The sequence below is a fragment of the Triticum aestivum genome, chromosome 1D (assembly GCF_018294505.1).
Source record: "Triticum aestivum cultivar Chinese Spring chromosome 1D, IWGSC CS RefSeq v2.1, whole genome shotgun sequence".
Classification (NCBI taxonomy): Eukaryota; Viridiplantae; Streptophyta; class Magnoliopsida; order Poales; family Poaceae; genus Triticum; species Triticum aestivum.
This window is the reverse complement of record NC_057796.1, coordinates 304,230,177-304,252,911: the sequence shown is the minus strand read 5'-3', so window position 1 is coordinate 304,252,911 and position 22,735 is coordinate 304,230,177. Positions and strand designations below refer to the sequence as shown.

Sequence of the window (22,735 nt, the reverse complement as noted above, 5' to 3'; positions counted from 1 at the left end):
GAGATATGGCCATCTACTAGCCATCTACCGGTCTAGTTGAATGTGAGTTCAGTCGCATCCTCTTGTCGACCAGGGACCTTTTAGAGCGCATCATACAATGTAAGATCTCATAGGCAAGTCACGCACCTGTCGACATGCATCGTTGATGTCATTCAAGGACTAAAAAATGGTAAGCACGCAAGAGCATGTTCATGATTAAAAAATAAAAATGGCTGAATTTAGTCATCAACCTAACTTAACTTTATTTGCACAAACTGGTTTTTCCCCATCAAATTTTGTCGAATTACCTAAACTGTCCACTGTTGAGGCCTCCTTTGGTTTAGAGAAATTTTGAGGAATTCTAAATGATAGGAATTGTGTAGGAAAATTTTCTTTGGATCCCTTTGATTTCTGTGAATGGATTCCTATTCCTAATTAGGATAGGAACCAATGCTTCACATTTCAAAGGAAAAAAATACAATATTCTCAAAAAAAAAAGAGAGGCTAAACCAATGGAAAATTTTCCATCCTATGAATCAAGTGACATCTATTTGCCTATATAAACTGAGATACATGCCATCTCATTTCCTATGGTTTTCCTATTCCTATGATATTCCTATCCTATGAACTGAAGGAGGCCTAACTGAAGAACTAAATTGCATTGGGCATTGGACATTGGCGTTACACACGTACCTGCATTGGCAATATCAGATGTCATCGTATCTTCTTTTACATTTAAATGAAAAGGGGGCAACACTAATGTTTCTTAATTAGCACTGGAGCGAATCAACAGAATTTGCAGTAAGCATTATGACAGTGACAGCAGGTCCGTTGCCTCGAGCCTCCAAATCACAGTGCACATAGATAATGGTTTCACAGTTCTACAGCAGGGCCCTTTGCACATTCCAGCGCCACCCGCCACCTGAGTCTTGCCAACTACAATTCTTCAGTTACTACCTTGTTCTCCAGCAGAAGTCAGCTGAGCCTAGGCTTTGGTGAGATGCCAAGATCTGCTATGGAATGCAAAAAAATGAATCAGTTTGTTTAGATGAAGCAATCCCTCCGTTTGAAAGAAACAGAGATACAAAGGTCCAACAAGAAAAAGTTTGCAAAAGAAAAATGAGTTCATTTTTTGTGCAGATTTAAGGGTATGTTCGAATTGCCACCAATGTCTACCCTACCGAATTTTCGGTCATGGCCAAAACATTGGTCCTTGTTTGGATGACTGCCAACTTTTTGGCATGCCAATGCTCTTTCGCAACTCTAGTTCATTTTTCTAGCCAATTTTGGGCAACTCACGGGCATGCAAAACCTCAACCAAAATATTGGCTAACCACATTTTTGGTAGGGCAAACATGGGGAGCAAACAAGTAATCCTAAGATCTTTACTAGTTCCACATTTTGCAGTTAGCATTAACCCCAAACGATTCTCAGACACAATTCCAGGCATGACGTTGTGCCTACTGCCTAGCACAGTAAAGAAATAGATGGTCCACATCCAATATAACAATATGCAATTTAAAGTGATCATGGTAGGCCAACTGAATGAACTACTTCCTCTGGTCCATATTAATTGTCGCTGATTTAATCAAATTGACTAAATCAGCGACAATTAATATGGATCGGAGGGGGTAGAAATTCTGAGTTTTAGTCATCACTGAAACATATCAAATGTAGTGACGAAGTGATGATTGACCAAGCAACTTTCATGAACAACCCAAAGCTAGTTTTTAGTTTGCTTTCAATCACGCTGAATTTTTAAATAAACGCTAGCAAAGATTAGTTCAATTGGAGATAATTTGTTAACAAAAATCAATGCATTTATGCACCAAACAAACAGGAATAAGAGGTGGCCCAAAGAAGAAAAACTAAACTACCTTTTTGCATAAGCCACAGTGAACACATCAGTCAACCCTGAGTTCTCCAGGCTCAGTATTCTTTTGATCTTTCTGTAATCGAGAGGCAGGCAAAATAGATTTGAGCTGGGTGCTCTCCATGTTTGACAACAGTTGTGTGACAGTCTTAATTTGAGATGCGCTGCATAGTTTAAAAAATGATGTTACCACAGGTGACAAAGAGGAAAAGTACCTTCAACCATGTGGTAGAAATATGTAGAGAATAAATTATGGTTAAAGAAGCTCTTTGGAAAAGCTACAGCTGCTTTAGAATATTATTAGCAAGATGACTGTGTAAATGACATGAAGTTGGGAAAGTCACCTTTGCAAACTACTGTCCATAAAAGCATCCAAGGAAGAAATTACATTAGGTAGTTGTTGTAGCACCTAGAATATGATAGGATACAAATGTCAATAGCTACATTACAGGGATATAATTTCACATCCATGCAAAATGACATTTTACTTGCTCTGTGTTCTTTGTAAGAGATGCTTTTGCCAAGAGATTCTTAGGGAGTTTAGCCAAGTGGACCTGTGACAAAAAGGACCCTGTGTTAGCACAATGGCACAAAATATTTATTCTGGACACAGACCCCATAGTCAAAATTATATTGAAACTCCTGAATTCAGTGAACTAGCATATTTTGTAATTGTAGGCTTGTAACTTCGATATTTTTGGGGACAGAAAATTGTCGCAATCAGGGTGACTTCCACTAGCATTCTGACTGGTTAAGCTCCACAAGGTCTGGACAAGAATGAAAGCACACAAATAATCTAGAACTGTAATACCATGCTGCATCTGAACACTCCATAGCAGTACTTTTGCAACTTTCTCAATGCCAATCAAAGCTCTCAATACTTGATATAAATCATAAATGTCGATAAAATGTTCAATGCGGTATTGACCCAATATATTATACAGTAGATTATAAATTTATAAGATGCAACAGATTAACTAGCAAGCAATAATAATGGCGTGAAAATCTATTCAAAACCTAATTGCAAGGAGGAACTACCACATCTATCACAAGATTCACACCCTTGGGGGCACCTGAATAAACATTCTGCATGAATCAGCACCTACTTCCTGTCAAAATTCCCCAGATTTGACAAATTGAGCTCGCAGCCAGTTGAAACAGACAAGGACGAGAGGAAGAGAGGGGGAGGTGGACCTGGGCAGGGGAGGACTGCTCCATGAGCTGGAGAAGGTTGGAGGTGGACTGTACCGCCTGCCCTATCTGCTCCGCCACCGTCGCCTTCGCTCCTCCGCCGCCGCCCGCCGCCGCAGCCATCTCCTGGTCGTCGTCGTCGTCGTCGCACACCGCAGCCTCGGAATAATTCGAGGCCCAGCCCAGCCAACTGCAACATGGGCCACGTGGGCTGTCCATGTAAGGAGCCATTCGTAACTCGAAACATTTTCAGAGGTGGTGGGTGCAAAACTCCCGACCCCCTAGAACACGACGCGCCCCCACCGACCGGCGGCGAGGAAGAGGAGGAGGACATGGCGGCGGCGCGGGGGCAAAAGGCGCTGGCGACGCTGGTGAGGTCGCTGCGGAGCGATTCCATCTCCAACTCCAACGCTCCCAGGCTCAGGCACCTCCCGTCTCTCAGGTACGCATCGGCTTCCCCCGTTCTCTCCTTCGTAGGGGATGCGTGCTGGATTTGATTTGACCGGGACGTGGATTTGGCTTGATCAGGAGGACCTTCTCGCTCTACGACCAGATCAACCTCATCGACAACGTCCCCGAAGACCAGCTCCGCTTCCAAACGTAACCTCTCCTTACATCCTCCCAGTTCCATTTCAATTGTTTTCAGCTTTTGCTGTGCGATAGCAAGATTGCCTTCTTCAAAATATATCCGTGAATGTGTAAATTTGTGGAATGAGATTGACCATGGTTGCGTTTTAAGCTCAATGTTTGATGTATGGTCGAAGAATCATCCTGGTAGTGGTAGATTAATCAATGTACTCTCTTCCCAAAATAACAGGTTACAAAATATCACTCAAATCGGTCAGTATCTGGAGGTTTAATTGCAAAATTTCTGAAGGGTCCTGTGGTTGATCAGTGCCCGGAAGTTCAGTTACAAACTGATGTTATTTTCTTAAAACCAGATACTACCTACAGGAGAGTGTTGCTACTCTTATTCTACATACATATGTTGATAATTCATATCACGAAATTCAGTGACATTTTCTGGCAGATGCAGTGAGACTGGAGAGGTTTTGATTCGAAGTGATCATCTTGATATAGGATAGTTAACTCATTTTATTGCTTGCAAGTGAAGGGATAGAGCTGCCATTTTTCCTTTTTTATCCTTTACTGCTAGGAATCTGAAGTTGATGCTGTACTCATGTACTGCTATGAATAATTTCTGAGAACTGGTCACTAACTTCAGCATTACGGAATTGGTCACTTCTCTTGGCTGAATGAAGGGGAATGTAACATGTTTGAGCGATTCCTTTTTTTTTCTGCAAACAGTCATCTTTGCCTCTCAAATTATTTTGGTGTTATAAGCTGTGGCGGAGCGTGAGCTAATTGCAAGAGGAGGCCAACCCCAGGTCAAAACAAAAAATATGCGTGAAAAAACACGCAATAAGGGATGATTAGATGACCATTTCTTCCATAGGACTGCATAATGTGTTGTTTTCAGTGCTACCTAAACCAGAAATTTATAATGCATCAAATTTTTTTATCAATTAGTAGACGGAGTATGTGAGTAGAAACCTAAATTACCATAGCATATCAATTTTCAATGAAATAAAATGGAACATTGGCTATATACCTAACCTAACCAAACACTAAGTCCGTAACCAAGTAACATAACGAACGCACCAGGACGCGTGGGTGTGCTAGCATCGCTGCCTCAGTGACATGGGCATGCGGGCGCGACTCTAATCGATGGATGACGAGCAGCGGAGGAGAAGGGGATTGATGCCTAGGGTTCCATGGCATCGGGCGCGCGGTGTCCCGTCGTCGGCGGTGTGGGCGTGCGGCTACCATATTTGGTCGGGGCGACGAGAAGCCGAGTAAAAAGAGGATTTGAGGAGGAGTTCGCAATCAACCAAATTAGTCCATCATCACGCCACCTACACTAGACTGGGGCCTGGAGGCAATGACGCTGGTGGCGGATGGCTCACGGACAAGCATCAGGCAGCCAGAGCGTGTAGTATGTGGCCCAGTTTGGCCTCCACGACCATGACCCTCCGCCAGTGGTTGGAATACCACTAGCCTATTACTGAGAAAGCGAAAAGGGAATTCGCGGTGGAAAAGTGGTTTCTTAATTCTTATCCTGGGGATGGTCAGGGTGGGTTGAATGATAAGGAAAACAAACAGAAATGCCATTGGTAGCTGGGAGCTGATGAGAAAAAATATAGTGGTTCTTTTACATTCTCCAGTAGTTCGCTAACTTTTGTTTCCTTTTCTGAGAATCATCCTGTCAGTCTAGCTTATATGCAATTTGGCAAGAGTCATGGGGACACACTTGAATTTTGCCATGACTTGAGGCTTAGATTTCTCTTTTATGCTTTCAGTTATGTGTGTTATTCTTTCTTTTAAGAAAAGGGCTTGCCCCCACCCCCATTTTATTAGAATGAATTGTGTGTATTATTCTGAAGAAAATTTCATTGTTATCTCATTTAGTTCTGTAGAACTTGTATATTTGATCAGATTACTGAAATCCGTTCTGCTTCTGCAGTTACGATGACACTGGATTCAAGATTAACAATGTAAAGTATGAAGGGAGCTTGCTGATAGTAGAAAACAAGATAATGACCTGGACACCCAAAACATTTGCGGATATAACTGCTGAAAGGTAAATGTTTGCACAGTAATGTATATATTTCTTGAGCAATGACTATTAGATCATGGGATACCATTTGTTTGCAGTAGTGCTGTTGAATCTATTCCTGTTTGATTGTTATTTACTGACAACTTATATTCCTTCAATAATGCAGTTTATCAATCTTCAAAGTTGTGCACCCAATCCCAGGTATCTTAGCCAGTGCCCTATGTTCTACATGGCATTTTCTTATGCTAATGAGCATGGTTCCCATGGGTGGGCATTCCATGTTTAGTCAAAATGAATATTGTTTATGCGTGCATGATATTGCGGTCTATTTTTTTACTTCCATGTCGTGGCTCAACATGTTGCTCTAGTAGTTTATCCAAGTTCATTGTTAAAAATTAACAATATGTCCTCAGGGACCCAGGGGTGGACAGTTCTGTTGTTCGTATTTCTGAACCAAATTACCGTTAGGGTTATTAACATGCAATATACCGTGTTTCTCCAGAGATTCTAATTCTTGGTTGCGGGAAATACGTCCAGCCAGTCAGTCCTGAGCTGCGCAAGTTCATTCGGTCAACAGGGATGAAACTGGAGGCCATCGATTCGGTAAAGATCAAAGGCATTTTGCCCCTCATGTACTCCCTCCGTCCCAAAATGTACAAAGTCCGAGACACTTATTTTGGGATGGAGGGAGTACAACATAATATCTACTCCCTCCGTTCTAAAATAAATGATCCAACTTTGTACTAACTTTAGTACAAAGTTGGGTCACTATTTTGGAACGGAGGGAGTATGTTGAAAATCTCAATTCCAGACACAAAACTTCGATACTGTGATGCAAACTGTTAGCTCTGCATGTGCATAATGACCCATATTTGTTTGGCAGAGGAATGCGGCTTCGACCTATAATATTCTGAACGAAGAGGGGAGGGCAGTGGCGGCCGCAGTTCTTCCGTTTGGGGTCGACTCTTGATCACGTTTGTGTTCTCCTTGAAGTCAATAGAGCTGACATGAGACCTCTCTTGTACCGCGGCGTTGAAACCTGTAACGATCGGTGGCAAGTGTTGTTCCCCACTCCTTTTTCTGTTATCCCTTAGGAAGCATCACCCTGGTTGTGAAGTGTGTTCTCTTGTGACCGCGAAAACAAAAACAAAAACAGTCTACCTTGCGTACATCAGAATAATCAGCAGAGCCGAACGGTGTTTTCCGTATTAGCCAGGGTTTATTTATCGGTCTTGTCGGCCCTGGGATTCATCTGCCATGAGGCCAAATCGATGAACCGACAAACAAACGGCGTGCGCACTGATGTTTATACTTGTCCTGTAGTATCTCCCATAGCTATGGAAGGTTCACACGACACAGTAAATTTGTGGTGGCGCGGAATGATTTTGCGCCGGTAAATTAGGAGGAGAAAAATCGCCGTGCGTGTTCTCCTGGCGCGAGAGACGCTGCCGACTTGGGGCAGGCAGTTGAGATCTCACGCCGAAACTCGGAGGACCATACGCCTGGACTCGAGAGGCTGAGATATATCCTGCTTCCCTTTTTTGTTTGAACAAAGTAGGGAGATATAGCTCGCTGGCTACGCCACACACGGTGGTGATGGAGGCACGAAAGGGAGATGGATCTTTGTCATCGTTTTCTCCGTCCACATCGCCTCGACTGGAACGTTTACTCGCATAGCCTAGCTCCGCACGCAGGGCAGGCGCGACGAGCCCCGGCCAACTTGTCCTTGTTTTCTTTTGGTGAAAACTCGCTCCAGTCAGTTTGTTCTTGTCTGCATTGTCCGACACATTGCCGTCTCCGCGCGGCCCGCGAAGTCCCCAACCGCCCATCCCCCCAACAGGATCCGCCTCGCGTGACATATTCCTCTCCGCGCACGCGGCCGTTCTGATTGCACCGGCCAGTGGACCCAATCGGTACGCATCGGAGAACGCTGGTACGGGTTGGGTTCAGATACGAGCAGGACACACACATCTTTCTTTTTCTTCTTTCTTTTGACATGAAATCGACATGTCATTTTTCTTTGAACATCAATACAGACCCAAGCGCTCATACATACGCGCATATACTCATCCCTACGAATGCACACATGCACACTCTATCCTTATAAGCACTTTCGAGGGACTGAGCCAGCATTTCATCTTGAAATTTACGAAGTCACCGTAGACGCCTCGTTGTCACGGGAACGTCTCCTCTCACTGAAAGCGCATCGCCGGAAATCCAGAAATAATGCGAGCACCAGGACTTGAACCCTGATGGACTGGGGATATCACTGTCCCTCATTTTATTTGTGGAGAGGAAAATTGACGTATATCTTCATGAAAAGGTTACCGGATTTATTCGGCACACTCGTGTGTGATGCTCGTGCGTTGACGGTATTATTGTGCTTGCAACTCAACTGCGATCGGATGATCGCATAGTTGAGTGTTGGACTCATGAGCCACAACTTCATGCATTAATGGTTGAGATTCAACGATCAGCTTGTGAGACACAGGAATTTATCCTCGCCCCATGAGCTAGCTTTGCTTGGTCAGGCTGGTGGCCGCACCGCTGACTGTAACCCTGTGCAATAAAATCAGCAAGGGAAAAATAACCACGTCTGAGGTGCACTTGACTTGACTTGTGTGCAATGTTGCGTGTACGTGTACAAAATAGACGCTTGGCAACAACCAGTCCACCATTTCGCTGCCCCCAGCGGGTCCCACACGTAACTGGCTCGTGCCAGGCAGGCAGAGGCAGGCTCGCTGGTCTCCGGGTCTCTTGGGCGCTGGAACCTTTTCTTGGGCGTTGGAACCGAGGCGACGAGGAGCGGAGGCGCATCGTATGGACCGCGCCGCCTGGCTCCGGGGCCTCCGGCCCCCCACCACCACCAGTCGGCGTATAAAGGCCCGGCCCACGGAGGGAACAGGCGGTGCTCCCCTCCTCGCAGCTCCTCCCAACATTAACCCTCGCGTCGCCCGCGGCCTCTCCCTCCACGACCACCAGCTCCTCCCTATTCCCGTCTCTAGCGCGAACCGCGGGGCGTCCTCCGAACAATGGCGGCGGCGGCGGCGGAGATGGTGCGCGGGTTCGCCGCGACGGCGCGCGCGGCCAGGCCGGCCGCGACGGTGGCGGCGCCCCCGCAGCCCAGGCGGGCGGTCGCCGCGCGGGTGCTGCGGACCTCCGCCTCCGAGAAGGTGGCGGCGGATCTCTCCGTCGCCGGGACCAACGGCTCCCTCTCCGCCCTGGTGAGCGTCCGCCGGCTCTCTCTCCCTGCTTCCCTGGTGCTGCTCCATGCGCGCTGAGTACAGACTGGACTCATGCTCTCGGTGTTCGATGCGGGCCGCTCCAGCAGCGGCTGGCCTGGTCGCTCCGCGCTCTTGCAGTGTTCGGCGATTTTGATCCCGAGCACCGCGGTTGGGTTCGCCGTTTCCTGTCTTGCTGGGATTTGTTTGTTTGTGCTTACTTATAGCGTCGTCCTTGCGGCGCACTTCGTTAGTGACCGATGGTCTGATCCCGAGCGCACTGCTTGAGACTCCCACGTGATCTGCTCCAGCTTGCGGTAGCCTCGCCCGTATAGAGCTTTTGATCTACTCATCTCTACCACATTACATTCGGGGAACTGCAAGCTCCCTTTAATATTGCTCTGATCTTACTACAACAAATAAATAAAAACCAAAAAAAGCAGTCCGAACTTGAAAAATGGCTGGCTGATGATTATTGGAGCCGAAAGGTTTGGTTTCTGATTCCTAGGCAATTCAACCTCTATGGCACCTCTTGAGCCATTTCTGGAATGTTTAGCTAACAACCCATTTGTTTCCCTGCCACTTTTGCTTTGCGATATGCTAAACGGGATGAGAGAATTAACTGTTCGAAACATGTGGTTCATTCAGTGACAGATTTATCTTGTTTGCATGCAGAGCAATACTGATGTCAGTACTGACGCCACCTCACAAGCAGTGGATGCGACTCCCAGGAGGAAGACAAAGATAGTCTGCACCATAGGCCCCTCGACCAACACTCGTGAGATGATATGGAAGCTTGCAGAGACTGGAATGAATGTTGCGCGTATGAATATGTCCCATGGAGACCACCAGTCACACCAAAAAGTGATTGATTTGGTCAAGGAGTACAACGCACAGAACACTGATGGCAATACTGTTGCTATTATGCTGGACACAAAGGTGTGCACGATTTAATTCATTAAATTAAATGCAGCAGTCAAATGCGGCAAGATGATTAAGGTTAAGTGATGCAGGGTCCGGAAGTGCGAAGTGGGGATCTTCCTGAGCCAATCATGCTTGCGGAAGGTCAAGAGTTCAATTTCACGATTAAAAGAGGGGTGAGCACCGAAGACACTGTCAGCGTGAATTATGATGACTTCATAAGCGATGTTGAAGCTGGTGACATACTGTTGGTGGATGGTGAGGACTGGCCTGTCACCATTTAGCTAATAATTTAATGTTGATGATTAAATTCTCTTTAAAGTAAGTGCATGCCCTCATATTTTCTCTACAACCTTTCCTGGTTAAAACTCTAATCCTGCTATTCCATAATATTAGCAGTTTTAAATTTTGTGCCACTCAAACATTTTTTAGGTATTGAGCATCAATATAGAAATAATTATCGGCATAGGGAGCAACATATTCTTTTAGAAAATTATGGTCAATGTGTTGCTTTGTAGAGTGTGGCCGTGTCTTAGACTACTCATATTGTTATTTGGCCGTGTCTTAGACTACTCATATTTTCTCTTAGACACTGTCAGAGAGGGAGTTTTACTCTTCATTCTATCAGATTATTTGGCTGTCCTTTAAAATCAAATTGTCTTGTTTGCAGGTAAACAATACAGAACGTTGGAGTTACTAATCCTTCATTGCATTGTTTGTGTTAACAGGAGGAATGATGTCGCTTGCTGTGAAGTCGAAAACAGCTGACACAGTCAAGTGTGTAGTAGTCGATGGTGGGGAGTTGAAATCAAGGCGCCACCTTAATGTGCGCGGAAAGAGCGCAACTCTGCCATCTATAACAGGTTAATTGGTTTCTTCCTTAACATGTTCAATTGTCTCATAGGTGTGCACAAAATCCTGACATGACATGCTTCTGCCCCAACAGAGAAGGATTGGGAAGATATCAAGTTTGGCGTTGAAAACGGTGTTGATTTCTATGCTGTTTCGTTTGTGAAGGATGCCAAAGTTATTCATGAACTCAAGGCTTACCTGAAAAGTAATGTTCTCTATCATCTATGGAAGTCCTGGATATCTATATTGGGAGCTTACTCAATATTTTCTTTGCTCTTTCATACCCAGGTGCTAATGCGGATATACATGTTATTCCAAAAATTGAGAGTGCTGATTCAATCCCAAACCTCCAGTCCATTATTGCTGCTTCAGATGGGGTAAGGCCTTGAATGTATTAGTTCATTCATGTCAAAACAAATAGCAACTCCTTCCCACATGTACATTTCCTTAGATAGCTGTCATGAGTGAGTAGTGGATCATGTTTATTGAAACTTCAAACACATCATTCTTATATGGCGTATGAATTCCATTGGTCTATTTAAGTCTAGATTTATCCTGCACATGCTGCATGCAGGTCTTATGTTTGTGATAACAAAAAAATATATATTTTGCAACCTTAGTGGACTAATTTATCATTGTTACAAATATCGGCCGATTTAACTGCAGTTAACTGCTGTTCGACCCCCCTCCGATACGAGAAAAGCCTATTCGGCCCATTAACTGGGAGGCCCAGTTAATCGGTCTGACAAGCCGATTTATCGGTTGTCAGGCTGAATTATCGGCTGTGCCGATTAACTGAGATATTTTGGCCCAAAACTACTCTCCTATGCCAAGAACAGAAGCACAACTCGTGTTGTTCTGTAAATGCTGATGTACTGCTGCTGCTGTGCTGTTCTCTTATGTTTCTAGATAGTACTGTTACTGTGCTGCTCTCATTTGATGTTAGATAGTGATGTACAATTGCTGGTGCTGTGTTGTTGTTGTTGTTGTTTGTGCTCTTCTATGTTGATCTATGTATCATCAGAACATCAAGGTACTCTTCCTTGTTGCTATGTAGCCTAGGATTGCACATTTAGACATTCAGTACAATGTATGTTGCTATGTAGCCTCGGATATATAGATATGGCCCTAGTTAACCTACCGATAAATGGGTTACCGATATATTCAGTTAAATGGCCGATTCGCCGATTAATCCCTTATCAGCCCCGACTGATATGGTACCAGTTACCGATATCCTGAACACTGTAATTTATTACTGCTAAATACTGAACTTCTTGAAATGTTCATAGGCAATGGTGGCTCGTGGAGATCTTGGTGCTGAACTTCCAATTGAGGAAGTTCCTTTACTACAGGTGAGACTAAAAAAACCACTGCATTTATCAGAGCATGTCTATATAAATTTTGGAGTAAAAAAAAAGATTCATCCTTTTGTACTTTTTCTTAATATACCTAAAATGCAACCAAGCATCAGTTGCATTTAAACTGCAACTATTTTACCTTTACAGGAGGAGATTATCAGAACATGCCGAAGCATGCAGAAACCAGTAATTGTTGCAACAAATATGTTGGAAAGCATGATAGATCATCCAACTCCAACAAGGGCTGAAGTCTCTGATATAGCCATTGCTGTTCGGGAAGCTGCTGATGCCATTATGCTATCTGGTGAAACTGCCCACGGGAAGTAAGTTTTAACCTGTCATAGCTTTTAAATCCCTTTTATTTGTGTTATTGTGTATATCAATTAAGCAATCACAGAGGCATTTCTAGAGGGTACAGATCTACATTGGTCTATAACATTGCATTGGACTTACATCTGTGCTTTTTCATGTGCTTAGGTACCCATTGAAGGCAGTGAAGGTGATGCACACTGTGGCACTTAGAACAGAATCCAGCCTATACGACCCAACTAAAGCTCCCAGTCTTGTTGCACGTCCAAAGGTATGATCGCTTTTTTCCAGCTGCTGCACTTTCAACCCACTATGCGGTGCCTTCTGCTCTATTTGATGTTTACTACTTAGACTCCAACCATCTTATACCTTTTGTTTTAACCCATGTTTTCTCATGATTATTCTTGTAGGCGCTGCTCAACGATGACTTCTGCAAAAGCCAATTAAGTAAAATGTTCGGATCTCATGCTACAATGATGGCGAACACCCTTCGTACACCGATCATTGTGTTTACACGTGTGGGCTCCATGGCTGTCCTTCTGAGCCACTACCGTCCCTCGTCCACCATATATGCATTCACTAATGAGTATGTTCTTTTGTGGTTTTTAACCACGGTGCTTTCCTCTTGTGAAATCTACTATGGGAGTGGGTTTTGCGTTGATCTGTGATACCTAGCATCCACTCAAATAAATGATCAGAATGGGAAATAGATGCTCTGGAGTATTGATGATATCATTCCGCTGTTATTGCAGAGTACGAGTGAAGCAACGGCTGGCACTCTATCAGGGCGTGGTTCCTATTCTCATGGAGTTCTCAGATGACGCAGAAGAGACTTTCTCAAGAGCAATTACCAGCTTGCTGGTAAGTCCATGTGCTTCACAAAGTCAATCTTTTATCACCATTCCGACAATATAAACATGCTGGTTTGTCATGAAGTTTCGCTCCCCAAAGTCCCCAAGTTTCGTTCTGATCAATCATTGGTTTCTTGGACATTTCGACAGGATGCGAAATACATGAATGAAGGGGACTATGTCACCCTGGTTCAGAGCGGGTCGCAGTCGATCTGGAGAGAAGAATCTACCCACCATATACAAGTGAGGAAAGTCCAGTGCTGATGCAGAACATGCTGAAGCACGCCGGTCTCCCCCCTTATCACGAGAGAAAAGTTTTGATGGCGCATCCAAGCGTGTTACTATTCTACTGTGTCTTGTTATGACTACATCCGAGTAATTCTTTTATGGAGAACATTGCTATGTCGGAGCTGTAGCTCATGCTGAATTTACTTGTAAACACTGAAATTTTTAATGCAATATTCATTCTTATTGGCCTGGTTTGACATTGGGCAGCATGTCTTGTGATTTTTGGCGTTAGCAGTTGGAAAGAAGGCAACAAAGTGGTAGGTTTGGACATCAAGTTGGTTGGCTCCATGTCCGAGGGGCTGGCTGGGAACCTTATGTCTTTCAGAGGGGTATTGTGAATCTCAGAGAAAAGTTCAGTCCTTCTAAATTAGCCAGAACCTGGGGGTCTTGAATCTCCATGGGAAGAACCCATTCCCATCCCAAGTGCTGGGTGTGCGTGTTCGGAAATGACCTGTAATTACCTCCCCAATCAGGTTTATTAGCTCTATTTGTATTTTGAGTCAAAATTTGATTATGCATCTAATATAGTAATACATATAACTTCTATTTATTTTTTGCATCGGTATAACTTTTACAATCTATGATAAAAACTTGACACAAATACGAGGTAGTATAAACTTAGCATACCGCATTGTGATAGAATATTGTTGGGAGAACGTTCGGTCCTCTAGAATTTCAGTTCACATTTGTTTGCCTTGCAACAGTCAAGTCCTAGAGGGTGAGCGCATGGAGGACATGAAGGACATAGTACGAGGCAGGGCGACGAGGCGCGCATGCTAGCACCACCAGTCACGGGTCGCGACATGCGGACATGAAGTGTTATTCAGTTCTATTTGTTTTTATCCGTTTGATGTCACATTTTAAGTTAAAAGTGTCTTTATTGAAAAAAAAACATGACGTGCTAGGGTAATAGGAGTCCAACAGTTTTGTCTTTGACAAGGGAGATGACCCTTTTGTGAGATCGGTTTCCGAACAGCAAGCACCATTTTCATTTTTTTGAATCTCAAGCCGATCACCATTTTACACAAACAAATACTAAAACTCAAACCAACAAAGAAATCCGCATCACCCCCAATCATAAAAGAACACCCAAAACCCAAATGAAGATAAATTTACATAGTCATATACACGTGGATCGATCATATGGAGACGCTATTGGGTATCCCTTTCCCCGTGAGCCCCTTCTCCTGGCCGGCGACATCCGGGAACAAGAGCGTGTACGGCACCTTGGCCGGCCCCCTCCGGTTCTTGAGCCGCGGGTCCTTGTTCCTCTCCTCCACCCGCCTCTCCACCCGCCGGAGGTCCTCCCGGAACCGGTCCAGCAGGCGCAGCAGCTGGCCGTCGTCCGTCCACGTGGACGTGGCGCGCTGCCCGAGGTAGACCTCGTCGGAGGTATGGTTGGACAGCACCTCGATGAGCGCCAGCCCCAGCGTGGCGGTGAACCTGTCGGGCACCATCTCCAGGAAGAACTTCTCCGGGTCGGCCTCCAGCTGCGTCATCTCCGGCGACCCCGGGAGCGGCACGAACCGGCGGCACCGGGTGGGCCGGTTCGGCGGGAACCCCGCGTAGGCGTACTGCCCGAAGTTGACGGCCGCGTGCAGCGCGGAGGCGATCCAGATGAGCGTCGACAGCGTCTGGGCGAGGTGGTCGACGGTGTCCAGCGCCAGCCAGCACGCCTGGTCGCCCTGCCGGTCGCCGTGGCCGACGGTCCGGACGTCGTGCCACCACGCCTGCAGCTCCGCGTCGCCGTCCACCTCCTTGTCGCTGTGGTAGAAGTGGGCGCAGTAGCTGCGCACCCACCCGTCGATGGCGTGCCATACCTCGAGGCCGTCGACGGCGTACGGGTAGTCCTCGATGTGCAGGGTCAGGCCGCCGGGCTCATTGGAGCTGGAGGCCATCCCCCTTCAGATACAAGAATAACAATTACATTACAGCTCGTTAGATTGTCATTTGTTGTCCTAAAAAAATCAAGTGAAAAATCAAAGAGAAATGGTCTGGGTACCGCTTGAGGAGATCATTTGGCAGGGACTGCTCGGTGAACCTCCAGTCGCCGTAGATGGCGGAGGACATCTCCACGGCGTACTTCCCCGGGTACATGGTCCGCTCCAGGATGCCGCCGGCGTTGAGCAGTATGCTCCTGGCCAGGGTGTTGATCTGCATGGTGTCCTTGAAGTGCGGCTCCAGGAGCTTGTGGATGGGGTGCATGGCGCTCAGCTGCCTCCTGGTCGCGATGATGAACGGCTCCACCGCCGCGTGCGTGAACAGCCTTCATTTGGCCGCCCGTGTCAGTGACTCAGTTTGTCGACTTGTGTGCAGATGATGACTAGTAGAATGGAACTTTTCGTCCTCACCAGTGGCTGATGAGCTGATGGTACCCCGAGTCGTTGACGGAGACGTGGGCCTTGGCGAGCTGCCACAGATGGCCCTCGGTGCCGTGGGTCGCGGGGAGGAAGACCCGGCTCAGCTCGGTGTCGCCCTCGCCGTCGCTGGGCAGGCTCAGCTCGATCACGACCGGCTTGAGGGTCCCGTCGGCCTTGAGGAACAGCAGCGTGCGCGACGCGTAGATGCACACGCCCAGCGTGTTTATGCGCCTCAGGTACGGCATCAGGTAGTCATGGTGGTCCAGGATGTACAGCCTCTTCTGATGCATTGCCTGCATTTACAGGGATATTGTATGTGCATCATGCATACCAAGCAGAGACATCATACACGAAGGAGAACAGGGAGAAGTTTTCCTAACCATTTCAATGGTTACATCTCCAAGCTGGCTCTTGATGTGCTCGGCGGTTATCGAGCTCCTCTTCCCGCCACTGCTCACCGGCGGAAACGTCTAAGAGTAGAACATTTGGAAGTCACTCAATCTCAATGCACGCGCTGCAAGTTTTCAGTCAAGAAAATTCAGGACGATGAGATGAATTACTAGTAGTAGTTACTTGTAATCTCTTGATGGCAACAGGGTTGAGCCCTGCAAGCATTTCCCTCGCGAACTCCTCGTCGCTCCTCCACGCCTCAGGATCCTCTGCACCATGGATCGATCGATCACCATCCCAAGATGAAACTTGACGCATGATGAATTGGGCGGCAGAACAGAGAGGGAAAACTCACGCTGGATGACTTGCGGGATGGGGAACTTGGCGGGGTGCTCCTCCTTGACGGCCTTGGCCACCTGCTTGTAGGTCTTGTGGGACGGCACGGAGGACTTGAGCCTCTCCATGACCTCGCCGTCCACCGCCGGCTGCACGGGCCTGCTGTACAGGTCCTTCCTCAGCTGCTCCATGGACTTGAAGTCGTTGCCGTGGACCAGCGTCCTCGCCTCTGGGATCACGAAGTGCGTCACCGCCTGCACCCCCAGCTTGAGCACCTCCTCCAGCTTCCCCGGGCTGAACCGCTCGTCCGGCGGGATGTAGAAGTCCAGGTTGATCACGTGCTTGCGCGTCTCCGTCACGCCGTCTTTATTAGAACAACCAGCCATGAGATGCAAGATTTGTTATTCAGGATGAATGAAATCGGCTGGAAATGGCAGCAAGTCTAGCAGTACCGGTGTTGCTGATGGCACGGCCTGTCCGGCAGCGGCGCGGGTAGGGGTGCGTCCGGGTGCCGCCGACGACCGGGCGGACGTGCTCCGGGTTGTCGGGGTTGCCGAGGTCGTTGTAGCGGTCGTAGTCGTAGATGCGCTCCCAGTCCTTGCGCTCTCCCTTGCCGTCCCCTCGCAGGCTCCGCAGCTCCTCGTCCCGCAGCAGCACCAGCGCCTCCGGCGTCTTGGAAGGCAGGTAGCTCTGGCAATGGTGGTCACCACGAAAGAATGAAGAAAACCTTCATGCACGAGTTCACCAAGGACAGGGCAGGGTATCAAACAAACACAAACGAATGGCCTCTGCTCTGACCGTGTTGACGAAGAAGAGGCGGTCGGCGGCGGTCTTCTTGTAGGGGTACACCCAGGAGTTGCACTCGAAGTGGATGCTGCGGTCCTCGGCGAGCTCCAGCCGCACGTGGCGGAGGAAGAACCGGTCGGCGCGGTTCCCGTTCCGGACGGACACGGCCCCCGGCGTGCCGAAGTCGGCGTCCACCACGAACGTGACGTGGTACGTCGTCGTGCTCGTCTTCCCGTGCTTGCTCTTCTTGCCGCCCCTCAGCGGGGCCTCCGGGCTCAGCTTCCCCTTCCCCGTCTCTGCACGCACTCGGCATCAGTCACAGTCGAACACACGAACAACTAGACAGACAGGGCACTCACCGTGGTCGATTTGGGTGCCGCTGAAGAGGCGCAGGGTGGTGGACTTGCCGGGCGCGGAGAGGCCGAAGGTGTTGGCGACGACGACGGTGCCATTGACGGCGATGGCGTTCGCCGGCGGGACCGGGCTCCGATCCCACAGCTTGGGGCAGAACGGCATTTGCATGGACCGGGCTAGCTAGCTAGACCAGCAGAGCAGGACAGGATGATGCTAACTGATTATCCGCCGCCGGAATTCCTGTCGCAACCAATGGATTGGTACCACGAGGCTATATACATCTCGGTGGGGATCCTTGGAGTGTGTTCTAGGAGGGCATCGTTCTCTGGTTTCCTTTTCACTGGAGAGGAGAGGAGGGGAAAAGCAGAAAGGGAGAGGGGAATGTGTGCCAGCCTTCGGCCTGGCCTCTTGCACCTGATGCTGCTTCCTCTGAGCCGCAAAGGATCTCTGCCTTGTGGGGTGTGGTGGTAACTTCTGGGCGTTCTGTCACTTCCACAGCTTTTGTGAGCCCAGAAAACTCTCCCCGGTCGTGATCCCGGCCGAATGCCATGTCGATATTCGCAAGCGCTATGCCTCTCGGGGTAAAAAACTCAACGAGCGAGGACTGTTTGGTTCGTGTGCCGCTGCCTTATTCTGCCCGGCCTTGAGCGGAGCTGGGAATTTCTTGGAAGCCGTTTGGTTGCTGTCCTGGAAAGGCCTGGGGTGTCTGGCCTGGAATAGCTGGAGGTGGTTAGACTGATTTTCGACGAATAGTGTATTTTATTGATTTATACATGTAGCATCGAGGAGGATATAATTATAGCGAGTACACATCCGGCCGGAGTACACATCCGGCTTCTATATATTTAAGATGCACACATCCAACACTAGTAGCACGTGAAGAATCACATCAACAAATAGCAAAGTCATAAAGACCTAAGCTATGCCTGGGCGAGAATAAAAGGAAAAAAAACTGAAAGCAATAAAAATAATGATTGACAACATAAAACAGTGGCCATCGGCACCAAACTATCTCTTGACAGCTTAAAGACTACGAGGAAGGTTCTTCAAAAACGACGCCTTCATAAAGAGAAGGACGTGCAAGCGTCATTGTCACCCGATCCAACTGCCGAAGTTCAGATCGTGGGTTTTCATCCTAAAGATCAGATCCAAGGAAACTCCAAGCAATGGCTTCATCAGGGTAACGGAATGTCGCCATTGCCAGGTATAACCAAATGACCAGAACTAGGTTCATCCCCGAAGCTCGAGACCAATTACCCAAGAAGTACCACCCAATCGAAGACATCCTATGTTGCTCGTACACTTGCCTCGATCCGAGCAGCTAAATACGTGCATGGTCTTGGTGGCAGGCTAACGAGCCACGACGAGAGCCGCTCGACACAACATGGTGAAGTCTCTAACAGGAAGGAAGGAGACCGACACCGCCAAAATCTCGAGTTCGGGACGATCCAAAGGCCCCGTACCATCCCCACAAGTGGTAGCTGATGGCTGGTCTGCATCATACCACAACACCACGCGCTGCCTAGTGAGGAATTGGTATCTTGTTGGTGGATCCATGAAATGTTGGTGATGAACCGCCAACTTACTGGTGGGTTACGCGAGTTAACCATGGTAGATTAGCAGGCGGTTCATCACTTGAGATTTACTTTACCTGATGCCTCTCTTGCTTCCATTGTTCTTGCATATACTGGCAGGGGAACATGTCAAGACGGAACATGGTAGATCTGAGGCCATGAAGCATGTTGCGCGACACGCAAAACTACCTCCATTGTCCTCAATGCAAACCACTAACCATCTGACGCAAGAAATCGTCGTTGTTGTCGGATCGGAAGTTCGAAACTCCTCAGGCAGCGCCATATGGCCACTGTTGCAACCACTGAGGTTGGGGACAATACCAGCCAGCATCATACTAGCCAAATCCACTACGCCATTAGCCTTCCGCCGGAGAAGAGGATCACTGTCGGACTAAATGGCCACGGGTAGCCTAACCGACTTCCCTGGCTCTTCGGAAAATTATCAGGCCATTCGAGCCTTCAAGCATACAAAGCCTAGGGCCACCTTTCCCCGGCCGGCTACCCCCAGGGCCGACTCCCAGAAGGCGACCCAGCCCCAAAAACCTTCTCCAAGAAAGATACGAGATGGCCGACTCCGGGAAGCCGGCCCCAAGAAGACCGACTCCCAGAAGCCGGCCACGAAGAAAGCCGGCTCCCGGAAGCCGGCCAAGATTACACCCACCAAGACTGAACCCTCATAGCGGCGGTACGATGGGGTGTGGCCACAGTACAGCCCACTACCCCCGAATCCCGGAACAGGCATGGCCACAGGGCGCCGTACGGGCCAGCCATCCCCCGTCCGGCGCGGCACTGTAGCCATGTTGGCCCCGACGTCACCCACGACAGGTGCCAGAACGGCCCGCGGGCGGCGGCCCCTTTGCCAAAGAGACATCTGAAGACGGCCCGGCCTCCTCTAGTCGGCCAGGGATGTGGCCGGCTCCCAATAGCCGGCTACCTCCCTCCCTCGAAGCATGCGCCCCATTAAGGAGACAAGACGAGGTAAGGCTACAGTGAGAGCTCGCAAGGCGGCGACACTGTAGCCACGCTTACCTCGACAAAGCCCTCGTCATCAGAGGCGAGGCAACAGTAACCAGCCGCCGACAAAGCCCCCATGCGATGGGGCCGGCGTGCCGGCCAAGAAGCCGGCAGCCGGCGGGACCCACCAGTCGGCGGGCCCCAATGACCGGTGGAGAAGCCGGCGAGCATAGACATTGATGGCTAGGACCCGCGCCCAGCCGGATTACCATTGTACCCCTAGGGGGTAGGCCTATATAAACCCCCGGGACACCCATGCAAAGGGTTGGTCTCATAGAATTACACACACCACATAGAGAGAAAAGGAGAGCTAGCCTTGCCCTTCTTCTCCCTCTAACCCGACAGCTCAAGGAGCACTTGTAGCTACTTGTCTTGATCTAGTGATCATGCGGAGACCCCGCAGAGCAGGACTAGGGGTGTTATCTCCACGGAGAGCCCCGAACCTGGGTAAGATTCGCTGGCGTGCATGTCTTTGCCTCATCCCGTTTCCAGGCACCGGCGACGTCTTACTGGCTCCCACAATGATAAGCCACCCGTTGGCATATGTCGCACCTACCACCCGACAATCACCATGGCCACCGTCTTCTGATGGGCAGCATGGGCGACAACTGCTACATATGCCGCTTGGCCATCATCGTAACCCGCTTCGCCCTTGTGCCGAAAAGGCACCCCAAGAGCATTGATACATCTCCAACGTATCTATAATTTTTGATTGTTCCATGCTATTATATTATCTGTTTTGGATGTTTTATATGCTTTAATATGCTATTTTATATTATTTTTGGAACTAACCTATTAACCTAGAGCCCAGTGTCACTTTATGTTTTTTCCTTGTTTTTGAGATTCGCAGAAAAGGAATACCAAAAGGAGTCCAAACGAAATAATACTTCACGATGATTTTTCTTGGACCAGAAGACACCCAGGAGACTTTGAGTTGAAGTCAAAAGAGCCACGAGGCGGCGACAAGGGTGGAGGGCGCGCCCCCTACCTTGTGGGCCCCTCGGTGACCCCCTGACCTAGATCTTCCTCCTATGTATTCACATATATTCCCAAACCACCAGAAGCATCCACGAAAACACTTTTCCACCGCCACAACCTTCTGTTCCCGTGAGATCCCGTCTTGGGGCCTTTTTCGGCATCCTGCCAGAGGGGGATTCGATCACGGAGGGCATCTACATCAACTCTATTGCCCTTCCGATGAAGCGTGAGTAGTTTACCTCAGACCTACGGGTCCATAGCTAGTAGCTAGATGGCTTATTCTCTCTCTTTGATCCTCAATACAACGTTCTCCTTGATGTTCTTGGAGATCTATCCAATTTAATCTTCTTTTTGCGGTGTGTCTGTCGAGATCTGATGAATTGTGGATTTATGATCAACTTATCTATGAATATTATTTGAATCTTCTCTGAATTCTTTTATGCATGATTTGATATCTTTGTATTTCTCTTCGAATTATTGGTTTGGTTTGGCCAACTATATTGGTTTTTCTTGCAATGGGAGAGGTGCTTAGCTTTGGGTTCAATCTTGCGTGATTTCACCCAGTGACAAAGCAGGGGTAGCGAGACAGGTATTGAATGTTGGGGATCGTTGCAGAAATTAAAATTTTCTACGCATCACCAAGATCAATCTATGGAGAGACTAGCAACGAGAGAAAGGGAAGTGTATCTTCATACCCTTGAAGATCGCGATGCAGAAGCGTTACTAGAACGCGGTTGGAGGAGTCATACACGCAGCGATTCAGATCGCGGTCGATTCCGGATCTAAGCGCCGAACAACGGCGCCTCCGCGTTCAACACACGTGCAGCCCGGTGATGTCTCCCGCGCCTTGATCCAGCAAGGAGGAGGGAGAGGTTGGGGAAGACAACTCCAGCAGCAGCACGACGGCGTGGTGGTGGTGGAGCAGCGTGGTTTACAGCAGGGCTTCGCCAAGAACTACGAAGGACAAGGATGTGGAGAGGTAGGGCTGCGCCGAGAGAGAGAGAGACTCGTGTCTTTGGCAGCCCCAAAACCCCCACTATATATAGGAGGAGGGGAGGTGGCTGCGCCCCCTCTAGGTTTCCCACCCTAGGGGGTGCGGCAGCCCTAGATGGGATTGGAGGGGCGGCCAAGAGGGGGAGAGAGGGGGGCGTGCCCTAGGGTGGGCCTTTAGGCCCATCTGTGCCTAGGGTTTCCCCCTCCTCCTAACTGCGCCTTGGGCCTTGGTGGGAGGCGCACCAGCCCACTCAGGGGCTGGTCCCTTCCCACTCTTGGCCCATGCAAGCCTCTGGGGCTGGTGGCCCCTCCCGGTGGACCCCCGGAACCCTTCCGGTGGTCCCGATACATTACCAGTGACGCCCGAAATACTTCCGGTGGCCAAAACCTCACTTCCTATATATTATTCTTTACCTCCGGACCATTCCGGAACTCCTCGTGACGTCCGGGGTCTCATCCGGGACTCCGAACAACATTCGGTAACCACATA

General features: G+C 48.5%; 4 protein-coding genes across 5 annotated transcripts; 2 read left to right on the top strand and 2 right to left on the bottom strand.

Moving 5' to 3' along the window:
* Positions 1-623: 623 nt before the first annotated feature.
* LOC123181628 (tobamovirus multiplication protein 2B) lies at positions 624-3,237 on the bottom strand. Of its 2 annotated transcripts, none has more exons than XM_044593941.1 (5): positions 3,047-3,237; positions 2,341-2,406; positions 2,197-2,261; positions 1,857-2,016; positions 624-992 (listed from the first exon to the last, which is right to left on the bottom strand). In XM_044593941.1, exons 1-4 carry the CDS (start codon positions 3,164-3,166, stop codon positions 1,884-1,886), a joined length of 384 nt encoding a protein of 127 aa, XP_044449876.1. In that variant the 5' UTR covers positions 3,167-3,237; the 3' UTR covers positions 624-992; positions 1,857-1,883. The 2 variants fall into 2 exon arrangements, with proteins under 2 accessions (XP_044449876.1, XP_044449877.1); XM_044593942.1 differs by having other exon boundaries at positions 624-989.
* LOC123181627 (NADH dehydrogenase [ubiquinone] 1 alpha subcomplex assembly factor 3) lies at positions 3,217-6,868 on the top strand. Its single transcript, XM_044593940.1, has 6 exons — positions 3,217-3,485; positions 3,572-3,643; positions 5,568-5,684; positions 5,827-5,861; positions 6,163-6,263; positions 6,544-6,868. Exons 1-6 carry the CDS (start codon positions 3,241-3,243, stop codon positions 6,628-6,630), a joined length of 657 nt encoding a protein of 218 aa, XP_044449875.1. The 5' UTR covers positions 3,217-3,240; the 3' UTR covers positions 6,631-6,868.
* A 1,710-nt stretch (positions 6,869-8,578) lies between these two features.
* LOC123181626 (pyruvate kinase isozyme G, chloroplastic) lies at positions 8,579-13,643 on the top strand. Its single transcript, XM_044593938.1, has 12 exons — positions 8,579-8,884; positions 9,557-9,820; positions 9,895-10,060; positions 10,531-10,665; positions 10,749-10,859; positions 10,943-11,031; positions 11,944-12,006; positions 12,160-12,335; positions 12,490-12,592; positions 12,732-12,907; positions 13,074-13,182; positions 13,323-13,643. Exons 1-12 carry the CDS (start codon positions 8,693-8,695, stop codon positions 13,434-13,436), a joined length of 1,698 nt encoding a protein of 565 aa, XP_044449873.1. The 5' UTR covers positions 8,579-8,692; the 3' UTR covers positions 13,437-13,643.
* A 782-nt stretch (positions 13,644-14,425) lies between these two features.
* Positions 14,426-18,127, bottom strand: LOC123181625 (linoleate 9S-lipoxygenase 6). The gene is made up of 9 exons (XM_044593937.1): positions 17,692-18,127; positions 17,345-17,628; positions 16,999-17,236; positions 16,566-16,910; positions 16,394-16,479; positions 16,201-16,290; positions 15,812-16,113; positions 15,463-15,726; positions 14,426-15,362 (listed from the first exon to the last, which is right to left on the bottom strand). Exons 1-9 carry the CDS (start codon positions 17,852-17,854, stop codon positions 14,600-14,602), a joined length of 2,535 nt encoding a protein of 844 aa, XP_044449872.1. The 5' UTR covers positions 17,855-18,127; the 3' UTR covers positions 14,426-14,599.
* Positions 18,128-22,735: the final 4,608 nt, after the last annotated feature.

Excerpts from the sequence above, each read along its gene's own strand:
- LOC123181628 (XM_044593941.1), bottom strand. The coding sequence starts at position 3,166 with ATGGCTGCGGCGGCGGGCGGCGGCGGAGGAGCGAAGGCGACGGTGGCG. Across the intron at positions 2,407-3,046 it reads AGCAGTCCTCCCCTGCCCAG|GTCCACTTGGCTAAACTCCC; the intron begins GTCCACCTCCCC and ends TTTTTGTCACAG. Across the intron at positions 2,262-2,340 it reads TTACAAAGAACACAGAGCAA|GTGCTACAACAACTACCTAA; the intron begins GTAAAATGTCAT and ends ATCATATTCTAG.
- LOC123181627 (XM_044593940.1), top strand. The coding sequence starts at position 3,241 with ATGGGCCACGTGGGCTGTCCATGTAAGGAGCCATTCGTAACTCGAAAC. Across the intron at positions 3,486-3,571 it reads AGGCACCTCCCGTCTCTCAG|GAGGACCTTCTCGCTCTACG; the intron begins GTACGCATCGGC and ends TGGCTTGATCAG. Across the intron at positions 5,862-6,162 it reads AGTTGTGCACCCAATCCCAG|AGATTCTAATTCTTGGTTGC; the intron begins GTATCTTAGCCA and ends GTGTTTCTCCAG.
- LOC123181626 (XM_044593938.1), top strand. The coding sequence starts at position 8,693 with ATGGCGGCGGCGGCGGCGGAGATGGTGCGCGGGTTCGCCGCGACGGCG. Across the intron at positions 9,821-9,894 it reads CTATTATGCTGGACACAAAG|GGTCCGGAAGTGCGAAGTGG; the intron begins GTGTGCACGATT and ends TAAGTGATGCAG. Across the intron at positions 10,860-10,942 it reads ACTCAAGGCTTACCTGAAAA|GTGCTAATGCGGATATACAT; the intron begins GTAATGTTCTCT and ends TTTCATACCCAG.
- LOC123181625 (XM_044593937.1), bottom strand. The coding sequence starts at position 17,854 with ATGCAAATGCCGTTCTGCCCCAAGCTGTGGGATCGGAGCCCGGTCCCG. Across the intron at positions 17,629-17,691 it reads CGGCACCCAAATCGACCACG|AGACGGGGAAGGGGAAGCTG; the intron begins GTGAGTGCCCTG and ends GAGTGCGTGCAG. Across the intron at positions 16,291-16,393 it reads TTGCCATCAAGAGATTACAA|ACGTTTCCGCCGGTGAGCAG; the intron begins GTAACTACTACT and ends TTCTACTCTTAG.